General features: G+C 38.5%; 2 protein-coding genes across 4 annotated transcripts in view; one reads left to right on the top strand and one right to left on the bottom strand.

Annotated features, from left to right (window-relative positions):
* Positions 1-3414, bottom strand: part of FBLN5 (fibulin 5) — a 54248-nt gene extending 50834 nt beyond the window's left edge. The window contains exons 1-2 of one of the 3 annotated variants that reach the window (XM_053376676.1): positions 3189-3414; positions 202-256 (exon numbers count right to left, since the gene is read on the bottom strand). In XM_053376676.1, coding sequence (XP_053232651.1) covers positions 202-256; positions 3189-3283 — 150 coding nt within the window. In that variant the 5' untranslated portion in view covers positions 3284-3414. The remainder of the gene's footprint in view (positions 1-201; positions 257-3188) is intronic. The other 2 variants (XM_053376685.1, XM_053376693.1) reach the window with 2 other exon arrangements.
* A 4354-nt stretch (positions 3415-7768) lies between these two features.
* Positions 7769-8855, top strand: LOC128402367 (uncharacterized). The gene has a single exon (XM_053366406.1). It carries the CDS (start codon positions 7842-7844, stop codon positions 8853-8855), a length of 1014 nt encoding a protein of 337 aa, XP_053222381.1. The 5' UTR covers positions 7769-7841.
* Positions 8856-13588: the final 4733 nt, after the last annotated feature.

The following is a 13588-nucleotide window of genomic DNA, read 5'->3' as shown; positions in this document are numbered from 1 at the left end:
TTGTTGTTGTTATACGCACCACCACCAAGCTGAATGAGAGAATAAGTCTAATGCAAATGTCAGGCTCTGGTTCTGTCTTGACCCAAGCCAACAGTGTAACACAAATCCAATATTGCACTGTGTCCTGGTCTTCCTCTTTGGCAGTTCACGGTCATGAAATCTCTTTGTATAAAACGTTGAAATATTTGTGACATATCTTACCTGCGTCTTCCCACGACTTAAGAGGCAGGCAGCCACCATGAAAATGGTAATTATCCTGCAATAGGAACATAAACCTCATGATTATGCAGGACAGTGATATGTGTAACCCACCTGTTTTCTGATATGACCCCACTGCACTTAGCCACCATTGCATCCAGAGGAGATCACTTTGTTGACTTTAATATGTGGCAAGCCAGTCCTGCTGCATTTGAGGCTGCTCTCCGCTGAACGAGACTCTGGGCTTTTGCCTACAAGGGTCTGTCCTGACCGTAATGTCCACTTCCTCTGAGGGTAAGTAATGCTGCCTTTCTGTGCATCAGGTGTGATTGCACAACACAGCAAAATTGGCCACTCTGGCTAAATTACCCACTTCCAACAGAAGAATAGCGGAGCAGGACAGTGAAACATTCACTGAGTCAAGTAATACACAGCCGCCTATGAAAGAAACATTCAGGAGGAGCCTGTGGCCTATTGAACAGTTCTTTAAAATAGAGTTGCTGTATCTTTAAGGGTCATCTCCTGGTTGTTGGGTCTAGGCAGAAAGTGTGGGGAAACTGTGGCCCTCCAAGACATTGTTGGACTCCAGCTCCTGTAAGCCCCAGATAGTATGGGATGATGGGGAAAGTACTACAAAACCACCCACAGAGGCTACAGGTTGCCCATCTGTAGAGAATTTGAGCTGTGTGATCCCGCAGCTAGCAGGGAGTTGCTGTCCTCTGTTTGTTGTTTTGTCTTTTTGGTCTTCCAGTAGAGCTAGTGAGACCTCATGCTGCCTTTCATGTGAAGTCTATACTTAAAAGAACCCCTAATTTTATAGCACACTTTCAGATGGCACACAGTTTGAAAATCGCCGGGTTAATATCTGTCCTGTGTTTAGGTGCTGGATGCCAACTCTTCAAAGGTACAGCTCATTATTACAATTGATCATTAGGGTGCTGGGAATTGTAACTCTGTAAGGGCTCTCCTAACACTTCTCAGCACTCTTAACAGGCTGCAGTCCCCAGGATTCTCTGGAAGAAGCCATGACTTTTAAAGTGGTATAAGAGTGCTGACTATTTTTGAATACTTAGGGTTAAAATACAGCTTTCCCTATGCCTTGGAAATCAAATGTTTAAAATGTGAGCATTATATTTCTGTAGATTTGCTGCCATATAATCACTCAGTCTCTCAACATAAGTTTCTTGAACTTTAGTTCATACCGTATTTGTGTGATCTACTTTCCAGGAAAGCAACTTGATTACATTAGCTGACACAATCCATCATAATTTTTAGTACAAGCCCCATTGAAATTTGATGTGTGAGAGAGTGTGGTAGTTTAATGGAGCTTGTGCAAAACAACTTTTTGGTTGATTGCACCTTTATTAATATATAGCTTCTATGTCTATTTAACTGTTTGTGGGGGATTTGATTTAAAACATTTTCTAGGAAGGCCAGTGCTTCAAAGAAAACTTTCCTCATTGCCGCTCCCAGAGTTTTCAACTCCCAAAGCACAAGTGGATGCTAACAGCATATTTTGTTCTCTCTGCATATTACAGAGGAGGCAAACAATGCTGTTTTTAATTCTGACAGCAACTTCTCAAGCCCTTCAGAACATGATTCAGAAACAAAGCACACAAAAAACAAGCAAATCCCTCCATTGGTAATCCTGTGCAGGCAGATGTTTGCTTGCTTGGCAGGCCTTTCAGTCATAGAAAACTAGAATTGTTCTCCAGAAACACTGCCTGGTGCTATGTCATCTGTCATTCAATGCTGAACTTTGTCTACGGAGCTCCTGGAAGCTTTCCAGAGAGGTAGTCAAACTTCAAAAATGCACACCCAAGTGCAGATTCATTCTGTAGCACAAGTAGAAGGAAATCAAGCTGTTGCTCATATTACATAGCAGCAAATCTGGGTTTGCCAATGAGAGTGTACAATAACTGGGCAATCCTGGATCCCTGATGAATATACCAGTACATGGCACACCTGTGTGTGACCACATGTTGGTTACATCCACACGTTAGAACAAGCACACTTGCAAATATAACATAGGAAGATGACTGCTGGGTCAGACACAAGTTCCATCTAGCCCAGTTTGCCACCATGGCCAACCAGATGCACCCATGGAACCTGCAAGCAGCACATGAAGGCAAAAGCCCTCCTTTGCTGGTGCAACTGGTATTCAGAGTTAGACCTTTCCTGCTTAAATGGCCCTGAAGGAGCTCTGTTCCTCTGTACTGAAGGTGCTACACATAAAGCTCTGCTCATCAACACTTTTGAGGGTGGAGGAAGAAAGAGGTTTCAGAGTCACCAGTCAACAGCAAGATTAAGGATTTGGCTTAATTCCTAGCTGCATGTAACTGACCTTGTGCATATTATTCACCTCTTGCCTTCCTCTTCCTCCCTCTGTCATTTTTTCCCATTCAAAATTTACATTGCAAGCTCCTTGGGGTAGAGACCTGACTTTTTTTTGTTTGGCCTCCTCTGTAAAGCACCATTTACAGGGAGAGTGATACAATCTTCTTCATCAACAACAAATCCCTGAATTTCTGTATATCTCTTCAGTGTCATGTTTCCAGGTTTACTTTTGTAAGAGTTCTATTTACAATCCCTATCACTTCTTCCAGACAGCTATTCTCAAGAGATCTGTCACATTTATCAGCTGGAGAGGCTGGCTTAGCCACCAGATGCAACAGCAGTTAAATAATAGTGAACGATGAAATCAATAATTTTTTTATACATGTTTGGACAGGGGGGAAACCCCCTTTAAGATCCACACTTTCTATGAGTTACTGCAGCTATCAAGGGCAAAAAGAGAAAAGAGTGCAAAGGAAATTGGTAGATGCTACGTATACATCATGCTACAGAATAGTCTGTTTCCCCGCTCTCCCTCCTGTTAGTTTACATACAGTTTTAACAAATGTGAGAGGAGAAGAGACATCAGCTATTAAGCAAGGTTTGCATTCAGTAAACACTAAGAGAGGGAGAGAGAGAGAGTGCATAGGACCTACCTTTTTAATCCTGTCATGTCCAAAACTGAAGAAAAAAGTTTAGCGGGGAAAATAACGTGTGCACAGCTGAATAGCTGAAAAATAGTTTTGCACATTAAACCTTTTGCCAGAACGTTAGTCCTGCCATCATTTATATTCCACAGAATGAAAGACCCAAAATCATAGAGAAGCAGAAGGAGAGAGAGAGAGAGAGAGAGAGAGAGAGAGAGAGAGAGAGAGAGAGAGAGAGAGAAGAGGGAAGGAAGGAAGGAGGAGGAGGGAGGGAGGGAAGGAAGGAGGGGAGAAGAGTGAAGGGAGAAGGAGAGATCTGCTCCTCCTTAGACACTGGAGAGAATACAGCAAAAGCACCTGGTTTTGCTTAGTTCTCTTCTGTAATTCAGCATTAAACCAATTGGAGGAGGAATGTTAAAAATGAACACTTCATTTTCTAAGTATGTTAAACAATGCAAATGGGAGGCCTCAGTCTGGGGACAGCTGTTTTAGATTAGAGAGCTCACCAACTGGCTAGACTCCTCACAACACTCCTGAGGAGCCTGCCAGGATTAAAAAAAACAACCACTCACAGTTTGAAGGGAAGCCTTTCCCGCTGCAAATGTTACTGAGGAGCGTGCCACAGGAGGAACAGCAGTACTGGGATGGGGCAGATAGAAAGACGTCCTCAAGAACTAATCTTGCTTATGTCTCATTATCTTATCCCTTCCTAAACAATTTGTTGCCCACCAAATATACCAAAGAGAGCTTCAACCATCTGATGGGCAAAGAATTAATTCCTTCCTTGAGTTCCTTGGAGGAAAGGTAGAATTAAAATGTAATAGCAAAATATAGTAAATAAATACAAATAAATTCTTCTTCTTCTTCTTCTTCTTCTTCTTCTTCTTCTTCTTCTTCTTCTTTTTCTTCTTCTTCTTCTTCTTCTTCTTCTTCTTCTTCTGCTTCTGCTTCTGCTTCTGCTTCTTCTTCTTCTTCTTCTGCGACCATCATAGCTGAGTAATATTGTCTTCCATAAATATGGTTTTAAAAGTGAGTCCGTAAGTGACTGTAGAGGCCAATTCTGGATCCATACGTTCTTCCACAGTGGGGACATTGGTTTCCGGGCGGGAGTTGATCATGGTGAGGGTTTGCCAAGTGTGCCTTCCTCTTAGCATGTTTCTCCCTTGTGTTCTGAGTTTGGGCGTCTTCAAAGCCCATGACACCTTTGGTAAAGGCTGTTCTCCAATTGGAGCGCTCGCAGGCCAGTGTTTCCCAGTTGTTGGTGTTTATACTACATTTTTAAAGATTTGCCTTGAGAGTCTTTAAACCTCTTTTGTTGACCACCGCCATTACAATTTCCATTTTAAAGTTCAGAATAGAGTAGTTGCTTTGGAAGACAATAATTAGGCATCCAAACAACATGACCAGTCCAACGAAGTTGATATTGAAGAATCATTGCTTCGACACTGGTGATCTTTGCTTCTTCCAGTACACTGGCATTCGTTTCCTGTCTTCCCAAGTGATGTGTAAATTTTTTTGGAGACACTGTTGATGGAATCTTTCGAGGAGTTGGAGATGGCGTTTATAAGTGGTCCATGTTTCACAAGGTATATAGGCAATACTGCACTAGACAGACAGTATATGGCTGCTTTCTATGTTGCATGCCATCCCAGCCTCTGAGGGGTTCCAGACACTTTCCCAGGGTTTGGTTTCCTTGGAATGATATATAGTTGTGATATATAGTTTATCTACACAAATATACAACTTGTGCCTAAGATTTGGGGTAGGGGGCTCACAGCATTAACATCCGGATCTAGAAGGTCTTCCCTCTCCCAGAGTCACAGCCTTGGAATCAAGCAGAAATGGCTCTGTCTTTAGCTGCTGCTTGCTTCTAGCACTGCCTATTGCCTTTCTAAGTAGTAGCTTGTTAGAGGGCAAAAGTTCCACTCATTTGCCCAGAGGGCACCGTCGCTTCTCTTTTTAGACTAATGGTGGTCCTTAGGTGGCCATTGTCTCATAAACTTGCCTGACTAGTTCAACTATTAATAAACCTTTACCTGCATTCAAGAAACATGTAAATACTTTAAAAAAACAAAACAGGCTTTGGGCCAATAATTTTATGACATTTCTACATTGTTTGTTTTAACTGCTGTCCGCAGTATGATATAGTGTTGTTTTAAATCACTATTTGGTGTGGTTTTTTTATTGTTTATCGTAATGTTGGCAATGTACCCATATCCTTTTTAAATTCATTATTCCAGAAACTACATGAAGTTCAGAGATAAGTGCAAACTGAATGGATTTTCAGATAAGAGACTATACTGACTCCGCATAAATGGCAAGCCAAGTCCCATTCGCGTTCGTAGTCTGACTGATTAACTTTAAACGCTTCTAGTCCAACCTATGCTGAAGGTTTATAGCTAATATTAGGTATACAATATCAAATTAATCCACTGTTCCCACACTGGTTGAACTTTGACTGCTAAAATGCAATCCAAATTCTGTTTTGCAGTATTTTTTGTAAGATACAGATTCTCACCACTTCTTTGCTTGCTCTATGATATCTATCTGGGGTGTATGGGATATCAGGGGAGGGGTAGTACCACTGGTGAGCGACACACTATGCACCTTCTGGGATGGTTTGTTCACCTTTGGCCCCCACCCTGCATGGAGCTCTCACCTGTGGCTCCTAGAAGCATGTGATAGCGGCCAAATCTTGGGAAATGGCGTTCTGTGGCCAGCTGAAGCAGGTGAAGTGAGCCAATGGTTCTCAAACCCTCTGTGACTTAGAGAGGTTCCCCTGCATGCAATGAAGACAGGCTTCTGCAGATTGAGTGGACGAGACCAATAGTGGGTTCCATGGTCAAGAAGGTGGGTTCTGCATGTGATGTAGAGGGAAATAAGGGGCAGGATGTGGCTCACCAACCTGCAAAGCTAGTCCATCTAGGAGAAGGAAAACTGATCTTAAAACTCCGCTGCCTTGTGGGAGAAGAAAAGGCTAAGGAGTAAACCCTACACAAATCTGGAGTGGATTCAAAAGGACTGGAGCAAATTTATATTTTATATGAAAGAAAATTGTAAACATTTGAAAAGGTTTGTAGGTCTGAGTTGAAATGTTTGGTAATGTGAAAATAAGGAGCTGTTTTACATATAAGGAGGCAAACGTCAAAAGTAGATATAAGGTAAAAAAGTGGCTATAGAAATGGGAAGAATTGGTAAAGATGTTTGAAAGTCAGAAAGAGGGTGGGAAGGAGGCCGATGCTTTGTGAGAGCAATGTTTTAAGTTATGGATTTGTGTAATGAAATTGCAATGAAATATGGAAAACTCAATAAAAATTATGTTAAAAATCAAACAAATCTGGAGTGGAGTACCTAAGATGGTTAGGTGGTTCCTTGTCTTGTACGCCTCCTTCTGGCAACTCCTGCAGCTAAGCAGGTGCTTGGACTACAACAGCGTTTTTGCCTTTTGGAGAGTGTATGTGCACCTTGCATAAGCTTGTGCATGAAAGCTGCTAGATATTAAATCTGGGAAGAGAACAGATACATAGAACAGATACTTATCTATATATGCATAAATGCACACCCATTGAGCCTAAGGTTGGAATCTTAAAACGATCTATCTGGGCCGCACTGAACTTAATGGGACTTACATCTGAGTAGAAAGGAAAAAAGGATTGTGTTGTCGAGGCACCAAGTAGTGCACAGACTATAATTTCTTATGCTACAACTCGTGAGGTTTATTTTGGTATAGATATCATAGGACAGGAATGCACTTCCGCTTTTACCACAGCTGCAAGTGTGAGCTCTGACTGCAGTAAGCAGGCCGGGGCGTACACCGGTACTGAGAGGGGCAACGTTTGGCTAAACGACCCCTGAAAAGGCTTGGAAGGAAGCTCAAGTCAAAGGAACTTCAGCAGCGTCTTTTTGGAGTCCCGGCACCCCTCGCCAAAAGAAAAAAACGGCTGAGGTGTGTGTGGGGGGGGAGAATCCCCTAACACAATAATTCTCATATCTATATATTCCATTAATAATGATCTTACTTTAACATAGAATTCTGATTTTCTTTTATTTGATCCATAGATTCCCGCTTCAGTGATGTGAGGCTTTTCACCGGTCTGTTTGATGTTCTTCTCTGTGCCTCACGGAGCAAGTAAACCCAAAACAAGATAAAGAGTAAAAATAGTGGAGGAGAAGTAATGCTACGACAAAAGTAAAGGGAAGACAGAAGAACAGAAAAAAATATGGAGAGAGTGTAAAGAAATCACTCAGATGGCAATTAAACTATTTGAAAAGCACACTATCTGAAACGGACTTACTACAAAGTGCAAAGCGGTGCAGGCTGCCTGTTGTTGGAGCTGGGCGGAGTAAAGCAGCTGCTTTGAAACTGAATGTCCTTGAAGGAAAGATAAGGACAAAGGAATAAGGAACACTGTGGGGGAAAGGAGGGGAATTTAACAGATAAGATAAGATGGTGTTGAGGGTCTTAGGACGCTGAGTAATCATCAAGAAGGAGGAAGGAGGGAGAAAGAGGAAGTGACGAAGACAAAATAGTGAAAGAGAGGATTAAAGGAGGGCAAAAGCTGGCAAGCACAGTGACACCCAGTGGACAAAGTAGGAAAAGCAGTAATAAAGGAAAATTGAAACAATAGAAGGACACCTGGTGGTTGAAAAAGAAAGCGCAAAATGTCTCATGCAATTAAAAAACAGATGACTGGAACTGGAAGTCAACAGCAACAATTAAGAAGAAACTCAGGCCTTGAAGAAATGGATTTGAGGGAGCTTATTATTAGTTTGAAATTGGACGTGGGAGGATTGAGAAGAGAGTTGAAAGAAAAAATCAATACAATTGATGGGAAATTAGAAAAATTAGAAAACACAATGAAAAAAAATGAAAAAGAAAATGAAGAAATAAAGGAAAAATTAACAGAAGCCTTAGAAGGAATGAAGGAGACAGATAAGAAAGTACAAGAAATTAAGAATAAAAATCAACAAATGGAAGAGATGGTGAAGAAAATTAGCAAAGAACAAAGGGAACAAAGAAAAGAAATGGACAAATTGAAAAAGGAGATGGAGGAACAAAAAGCAATCCAGGAAGCTACTGGGGATGCACTAGCAATGATACAGATGCAGATTAAAGGGAAGACCTTGAGATTCAGAAATGTTCCAGAAGAGGAGAAGGAAGATATTTGGAAGATGACTGAAACCTTAGCAAAGTGGCTACATTTACAGGAAAAAGACATAATAGAACAGACAGAGAAAATCTTCAGAGTGAACTCAAGGAAAGTAAAAATTAACAAATGGCCGGCAGACTGCATCATTGTATTCACATGGAATTGGATGAAAGATAAAATCCTCCAAGTAAAGAGTAAGAACAAATTAACTATAGATGGAAAGGAAATAATAATTTTACAGGAGGTCCCACCCAGGCTGATAAAAAAGAGACAGCAATTCCAATTTCTAACAAAAGCACTAAAGGCCAAATCAATATCCTTCAGATGGGAATACCCAGTGGGGATTTCCTTCAACTTCAAAGGAAAAAGAAGACGATTTGAGACATTTGAGGAAGCAGATATGTTTTGGAGGAAGTATCGAGGAGAATTAGGAGGAGGACAAAGCGAAGTAAGAAATGAGGAAGGAAGAAAGGGAGAGCTATCGGATGAGGCGGAAGAAGAAGAAAGAGCTCAGCAAAGGGTGTAAGGATAAAGAACTACGCCAGTGGTAAATAATCAGACCAATAACTATTACAAAACCCTTCTCCTTTACCACTGCAGATAATTTAAACTCTTTCCACTAACTTTATAATTTTTTAACTAATAAAGAATGAAATTTACGGTAAATTGTTATCTTGGAACGTAAATGGTGTAAATAATAGCAGGAAGAGGCAGAAAATAGAACGTATCTTAGAGAGGCGGAAGTGGGACCTTGCTTGTTTACAAGAAACCCACATCAATACTAAGCATAAAAGACTATTGGTAAAACCAAAATTAGGGGAAGAATTCATCACATCTGATGTAAGAAAAAAGAGGGGTTTTTAAATGTATGTTAAAAGCTAATATGAACCAGAATTGTTATATGAAGATAAAAAGGGGAGGATTGTAATAGTCAAAATATCACTAGAGGGGGAACCAATTGTGGTAGCGGGAATCTATGGATCAAATAAAAGAAAATCAGAATTCTATGTTAAAGTAAGATCATTATTAATGGAATATATAGATATGAGAATTATTGTGTTAGGGGATTTAAATGGAGTAATGGAACCAGAACTGGATAGATCGCAGAAGAAGAGGGAAGGAAATGAAGGGAAGCTGCCAAAAAGCTTTGTGGAAATGGTAAAGATTTTTGATTTAGTGGATATATGGAGATATAAATATCCTGTCGAAAAGGAGTTCACATATTTCTCAGAACCAAAAAATTCGTATAGTCGAATCGACAGTATATGGATTACTAAGGATATGACAATTGAAGCAGAGAATGCCGAAATATTACCAAAAACACTTACAGATCACAATCCAGTATCATTAACTCTTAAAGGAAGAGAGGAGAAGGGGGGGGGGAGTTGGAGAATGAATGTTTTCTTATTAAAAAACCAAAAAGTAATACAAGGAGCCAGAAAGTTGATGAAGGAATATTTTGAAAATAATTGGAGGAAAGTGACAGATGTTAAAACAGTGTGGGATGCTGGGAAGGCAGTTGTTAGGGGATATTTCATACAACAAAACTCAATAGCATATAAGAATAAAGAAAAAAACAAATGGGAGCTTTTAGAAGAAATTAAAAGGAAGGAAAAATTGGCCTATGCAAGCAAAAATAAAGAGAGATTAAATCAAGAAATTAAATTACTGAGAGTAGAATATAATAAAATTATAGAACAGGAGGAACAACAACAAATCAAATTTTGGAAATATAAAAATTTTGAATGGGCAAATAAACCAGGCAAGATCCTTGCCTGGCAATTAAAGAAACAAAGAAATGAAAAATTAATAAATAAAATAAAAGTAGAAGAGAGGACAATAAGGGATATGACAGAAATTTAAAAAGAATTTGAAAAATATTACAAAAAATTATATCAAAAAGATGAAGTGCCAATAGAAGAAATAGAGGAATATATAAAGAAAAATAAATTAATAGAGATAGCAGAAGAAGACCATAAATTATTAAATGAACCAATATCAACCGTAGAAATTAAGGAATCAATTCAAAAATTAAAAATAGGGAAATCCACAGGTCCAGACAGCATACCAGCAGAATACTACAAATAAATGTTAAATGAATTAATCGACCCACTAAAAGAAGTAATAGAGGAAGCAGTAGAGAAGGGGAATATTCCAGACTCTTGGACTCAAGCGTATATAACGCTCCTGCCAAAACAAGGTACGGATTTGGAATCTGGAATCTGGAATCTGTCTCAAATTATAGACCCATTTCATTGTTAAATTCGGATTATAAAATTTATGCAGGATTATTGGGTAGCAGGTTGAAAAAAATTATATGAAAAATAGTACATAAAAATCAGGCTGGATTTGTGGAAGGTAGACAAATAAAGGATAATATTAGAAATATAATAGACATAATGGAATGTCTACAAGTAAGAAGAGATAAACAAGCAGCCCTGATTTCAATCGATGCGGAGAAGGCTTTCGATAAAATCTCATGGGAATTTATGAAAAAACTATTAAAAGAATTGTGTCTAGGTGAAAAATTCCAAAAAGATATAAATGCAATATATAACCAACAGAAAGCAAAAAATATTATTAATGGAGAGTTTGGAGAAGAAATCAACATCTTTAAAGGTACAAGACAAGGATGCCCCCTATCCCCAATGTTATTTATAATAGTATTAGAGGTTCTATTAAAGAATATAAGGCAGGACAACCAAATAAGAGGAATAGCAGTTGGTGAAAAAGATACAAGTTAAGAGCCTTTGCAGATGATGTTGTGATCACAACAGAAAATCCCCTACAATGTACACCTAGAATATTGGAATGCATAAACGAATATGGCAGATTAGCAGGATTCAAATTAAACTATGGGAAAACCAAAATATTAGTGAAAAATATGGAAGAAAAAGATAAAGTGAAATTACAAGAAATGACAGGATTGGAAATTAAAAAGAAAATAAGGTATCTTGGAATAAATTTAACAACAAACACTATAGATTTAAGTAATGAGAACTATGGGAAAACATGGAATGAAATAAAAAATGATTTGCAAGTATGGGGGAAATTAAATCTTTCCTTACTAGGGAAAATATCGGTAATAAAGATGAACATATTACTGTCAGTATATGGAAACATCACAGCTGCAGACAGCCAGATTGTTGACATCTCATGATGCGCCTATCTGTGAGAAAGAAAAATTTCCCAGGAAGTTCACAGGCTGGATAAGTCTCTGTGAAGAGTGTAATTTGAAACCTTCTGTGTGCGTATGCACAGGAAGTTTGTCAGACGTGCTAGAAGAACTGAACTGAAAGGACGTGTTTTCCTTCAGTGCTGTAATGTCAGAAATAAACATCATGTAAATAGATTTCTGACTACTTTTCTTTCCCCTGCGGAAGAAGCAGGAGGAGGGGGTGTGCATTTCCCCACGCTTGGGAAAATGTCGCCTATCAAAATCTCCCTGGTCTGTCCGGGATGTCAGCCAGAGGAGGTTACCGGTAAGCAAGCTCCGAGGACAGTGAGAGGGGCCAGCCTCTGTGGAGGGGGCTTGCAAATCGACAATTACCAAGGATGATGTTTTTATTTCAAAGTATCCCTATACTAGGAGGAGATAAATGTTTTAATAATTGGAAAAGAGATTTGGCTAAATTCATATGGTCAGGGGAAAAGCCAAGAATAAAACACAAAATAATTATAGATAAGAGGGAGAGAGGAGGATTTGGTCTCCCTGACATGGAGTTATATTATGATGTGGTGGGTCTGACCTGGCTAAAGGAATGGATCAAATTAGATGACTCGGATTTAGAGGGAGTAGAGACGAGATTTGGATGGCATGCCTATCTAATAGATGAAAAAGTCAAAGTACATAAAGGCTTCCTAGGACATATAGTCAGAAAGTCTATATATAAAATATGGGAGAAATATAAAAGACTCCTAGAACCGAAAACTCCCTGGTGGGCATCGCCGGCAGAAATTGTCGCAGTGAAAAAATTAAATATGAAAGAAAATTGGGCTACCTATAAAATTGTATTAAAGGAAGAAAACGGAGAATTGGAATTAAGGGATTATACAGAAATTAAAGCTCATATTAGTGGTTGGTTCCAATATATTCAAATTAAGTATAGGTTAGCGAAAGACAAAAAGTTAGGATTTGAAAAAGAAATATCAAAATTCGATAAATACTTAATACAAGAAAAATCAAAAAATATATCTAAATTGTATAATCTGATCTTAGAGTGGGAAACAAAGGATGAATTGGTTAAAGCATCCATGATTAAATGGGCGCAAAATATTGGGAAAAATATTATGTTTGAACAATGGGAAAAATTGTGGAAAGAAGATATGAAATTCACTATGTGTTATATATTGAAAGAAAATTACCTCAAAATACAACATAGATGGTATTTAACACCTGAAAGAATAGCAAAAATGAATAAAAATTGTAGCGATGTCTGCTGGCGATGCAACACTGGAAAAGCTACTATGATACATATATGGTGGAATTGTTTAAACATCAAACAATTTTGGGAAACAATATATAACGAAATGAAAAAAATGTTCAGATATTCATTTAGGAAAACACCAGAAGGTTTTCTATTGGGAATAGTACCAGGAAGCCTAAAGGAAGAAGACAAGACCTTATATTTATACGCAACAGTAGCCGCAAAGCTATTGATTGCGAAAAATTGGAAATGTGGTATTGTACCGACAAAAATAGAGTGGCTAGCCAAATTATTGGAGTACTACAATATATCCAAAACAATAGGAGAAATTGGAAGGATCTCAAAAGAGAAGATAGACTGGAAGGTGTTTACAAGATACTTGCAAAACCATTATCGAAAAATCAGAACTCCTATTAGAATAAACAAGTTCCGTTTCAAATACTGAAATACTAAATAAGATGGATAACAATGTGTAATAGAAAAAGAAGTATGAAATTAGGTTAAAGGTGTGTGAAAGAAAGTAATAGAAGTGGAAAGAAATTGCAATTGAGTAGATTAGAAATCCAACACCAAGTGGGGTGAGGGTGGTGGATGGTGATGGGAAAAGGAATTATTTGTGGGATTGAGTGTAAGTATGTTTGAACACTTTTAAGGATTGTATGAAATGTTTGTTTGTATGCTTGTATATTTGTAATATATGTGTATTTATGATGAATTATCTTAACAATAAAAACTTATTTTGTTTTTTTTAAAAAGGAATGCTTTTTGTACCAGATGCCCTCTCCTTTTAAATCAGGGGAGCTACTGCAGAGTGCAGTATGCAACATGCAAC

Source organism: Podarcis raffonei, chromosome 1, assembly GCF_027172205.1.
Source record: "Podarcis raffonei isolate rPodRaf1 chromosome 1, rPodRaf1.pri, whole genome shotgun sequence".
Taxonomy (NCBI): Eukaryota; Metazoa; Chordata; class Lepidosauria; order Squamata; family Lacertidae; genus Podarcis; species Podarcis raffonei.
This window is presented reverse-complemented; position numbering and strand designations above follow the sequence as displayed.

What these genes read in the sequence shown, in the direction of transcription:
- LOC128402367 (XM_053366406.1), top strand. Translation starts at nt 7,842, where the DNA reads ATGTCTCATGCAATTAAAAAACAGATGACTGGAACTGGAAGTCAACAG.